This window comes from Rhagoletis zephyria, unplaced genomic scaffold, assembly GCF_001687245.7.
Source record: "Rhagoletis zephyria isolate East Lansing unplaced genomic scaffold, Rhagoletis_zephyria_1.1 Rzeph_scaffold_34784, whole genome shotgun sequence".
Lineage (NCBI taxonomy): Eukaryota > Metazoa > Arthropoda > Insecta > Diptera > Tephritidae > Rhagoletis > Rhagoletis zephyria.
Window position 1 is genome coordinate 1 of NW_016191839.1, and position 3,519 is coordinate 3,519.

A 3,519-nucleotide genomic window follows, 5' to 3' on the forward strand; every position below is an offset into this window, starting at 1 on the left:
CAATGGCTACAATGTCAAATCATTTGATTTTTAATGGAACAACTAAAAATACTATAAACAATAAAATCACAACAACAACATCTCCAACGAATGTACCTGCCCCAAATGGGACGATGACAAAACCAACAACAACAACAATAACAACAACAACAACAACATTACCAACTGCATCAACAACTTCATCCATATTGAACTCATCATTGTACACAACAACAACAACATCGTCATCGTCCATGCAAAAAACGCGAAATCGCCATCCGTCCATTCCGGTGTACGCGTCTGCGATCTCTAATTGTTCTCCTTCCACTTCTACTTCCTCCGCTCTTCTTGCATTCTCTTCTCCTTTTTCATCTTCTTCTGGAATCTCTGCGAACTCGTCGGAAACTCAAACCCATGGGGCATCCTCAATGCGTGTCGTTGATGTGCGTGCCTCTTCCTCTGTCCCAACGACGGAGCCGTTCAACACATTGAATGTTCTTAATGAAATGAACAACAACAACAACAACAACAATTATAATGATAATAACATTATTTTGACACACTCGACTGATGGCAACTTGATTTGTGATAATACCAATAATATAACAAACAACAATATCAACAGCAGCAACAACAGCAACAACAGCAACTACCATCAACCATTCAATTCTATGGATTTTGGACAGCAGCAACACTTGCGACACCACCTACGCTTTAGCAATAATGGTCGTGGCAGCATGGATAATGGTGGTAGTCATGGTGAATATAACAATAATAACAACAACAACAACAATTACCGACGCCCTGGCGGAAATCAAAATAACAGTATTAGTGGTAACGGTAACTCTATGATGCAGCACCGCCATAATGGCGAATATTATGGCAGCAATCATCACAACCAACAGAATCACTATCAGTACGGTGAGCAGAATCGTCGGCATAACAACAACAACAACAACAACAACAATGGCAACGGCAGTAATGCATCTAACTCAGGATTATTTGAAAGAAATAATAGCAACAGTGGCAATTTGAATGGCAATACCAGCAGTGGTATGAATAACATGGTGAGTATTTTTTCGTTAGCGCATAAACATATGTATGTATATAAATGAACATTAGGGTGTCTCAGAACATAAGAGGCTAATTTTATTTTTTTTTGCCCTTTTTTTTGACCCTTGGCCTTACGAGCATCTACGAATTGGAATTTTTGTTGCTGTATGATGAGCGTCTAACGCGCGCTAACATGTGAACACCTTGAGCAAAATGCAAGGCAATGTAAGCGCGCGTTATCAAGACACTCCTGTCGTCATGTGAAGGGGTTTTTAGATACCCACGCCGCGCGAAAATGTGTTCATACTTCTCACACAGTGATGAATACAGCATTTGTGCGATAAACGAGCTCAATCTTAGTAACAGTGGCTCAAAAAAGTGTTCACGTGTTTAATTTTTTTTTTTATATTCACAATATTTTTCGAGGTAATTTTTTTTCCTACAAAAATGAGTTCCAAGCTTTAGTCGAAACCATATAAATCAAAGTTTCAAACTTTATACAAAATTTAGGAAAAATTCAACAAAATTTAGAGCTTTTTAATATGAATATTTACAACATTTTTGTGTATGCCGTTTTATAGCCCATACAATTTTAGTCTAAAGAAGTGTAAGTTTCAATCGGCATACAGTCCCGCAGACTTTTCGGAATTTTTTTAGTGACTGCTTTTGCGGTGCTTTGTACTATAACCAGTGTAATTTACAAAAACTAGCGTGGATTTTTACAAAATTCATTGCGAACGGTCTCCCGAATTTTATTTCATAAGAAACTAATGCTTATATAGAAACAAATGCGAAAATTCGTCAGCAAAAAAAAAAGAAGAAATTATTACAAATCAACGCGGTTTTTTAGCCACTTAAAAATTGCACTTCATGACGCCAAGGCTTAAATAACATGTTTTAGAAAAATTACAAAAAAAATGTACTTTAAAAATGTTGTGAATATTAAAAAAATGAACACATGAACACTTGTTTGAGCCACTGTACATGTGATTTTAGGTTATCAACATGCTATTGGAAGTTAAAAAAAGTGAGAGTAATTTTGTTAATTTTATTATGTACATACGTTATTTAGGTGAAAAGGAAAAAATAGGGATATGGATATCGACCCAGTGGGAAAAGGTAATGCAAAGGAATACAAAAAGTAACCTACGCACGAAAAGAAGGCAAGAGTTTCTCCACAGGAGTCTCATACGAAAGTATGCATTGCGCTTTACGAAACCATAAATGGAATTAAAAAAAAATAATAAAAAATAAATACAAATAAAAAATGAAGTCCGTGCCACAGGTTTTGAACCCGTGACCAACACAACACGGCAGTCGAACACCCATCCAGCTGTTGAGATAACGTGAAACAAACGTTTTCAAACTTTTTGTTTCGTTTGCGACTTCAAAATTACACTCATCCGCTCGCTTACATTGCGATGTAATTTTTCGTTCAGCCGTACTTGTTAATCTTTTCTTGGTAGAAAAATGGAATGAATTCCCATTTTCCCACTGGGGAATTTCGGTACAAAAATTTGACTATTGTTCTGCAACACTCTAAAGTATGTATGTGTGTTCCCTAATACTGTGCACTCCAGTCCAATTTTGAAGATTCATGCCGATTTACCTACATATTTTTTCACAGCACTTTGATGGCCATAACAACAGCAACCATTCCCGGAACGGGGACTTCCACAATGATAATCGTCCTGAACGTGGAGGAGGAGCAGAGCTGAATATCAGCGGCGCCGGTAGCAGCAATGGGTACGGTACTTTGCGTAATGGTAATAATTATGGCCGTAACGGGCATCAGAATGGTGGTTCCGGCTCCTTCCATTACCACCACCATAATCATTACAACAGCAACGGACCCTCAACTTCGGCTGTAGCCTTAGCTGGTGGCAGCAGTAGCGTTGCCAGCCTACTTGATGGACCGACTGGCTCTTCTGGTGCTTTAGGATCCACCACTTCGCTCAGCAGCGGGCCCAACGGTTTGAAATCGGACAGTCCTTCGCGCAAAAGACGCCGCATTTCCGGTCGCATGCCCAGCCAGTCACCGCCTGCAATTTGGGAGCAACGACGCTCGCCTCGCACTCAGGTTAGCGCGCCTACATATGTACATATATCTGAGAGGAACTATGAGATGCTATTTAACTGTTTTATGGCTTCTTTTTCAGATGCAGCAGGGAAGTCCACCGATACGACGGCCACGCTTGCGAGAGCCTGGACCGTCACAGCAAGTGCATGGTCACCACATAAACAACACTGGCAATGGCAGTAATANTTTTCAGATGCAGCAGGGAAGTCCACCGATACGACGGCCACGCTTGCGAGAGCCTGGACCGTCACAGCAAGTGCATGGTCACCACATAAACAACACTGGCAATGGCAGTAATAACAATAACAATAATACCAATACCGGCAGCAGTAATCATTTCCAGAGCTATCACCAGCCACAGCATTCTTTACAGCATACGCCATATTACTTGCGCCAACATATGCCGC

The 3,519-nt window shown here is 40.1% G+C and overlaps 1 protein-coding gene across 1 annotated transcript; it reads left to right on the forward strand.

Annotated features, from left to right (window-relative positions):
* Positions 1 to 10: 10 nt before the first annotated feature.
* LOC108354292 (GATA zinc finger domain-containing protein 14-like) lies at positions 11 to 3,441 on the forward strand (the record flags this gene model as incomplete). The annotated part of the gene is made up of 3 exons (XM_017605486.1): positions 11 to 1,046; positions 2,660 to 3,112; positions 3,192 to 3,441. Coding segments are annotated over exons 1-3 (1,738 nt in total), but the record flags the coding sequence as incomplete, so codon positions are not given.
* Between the last annotated feature and the right edge of the window lie 78 nt (positions 3,442 to 3,519).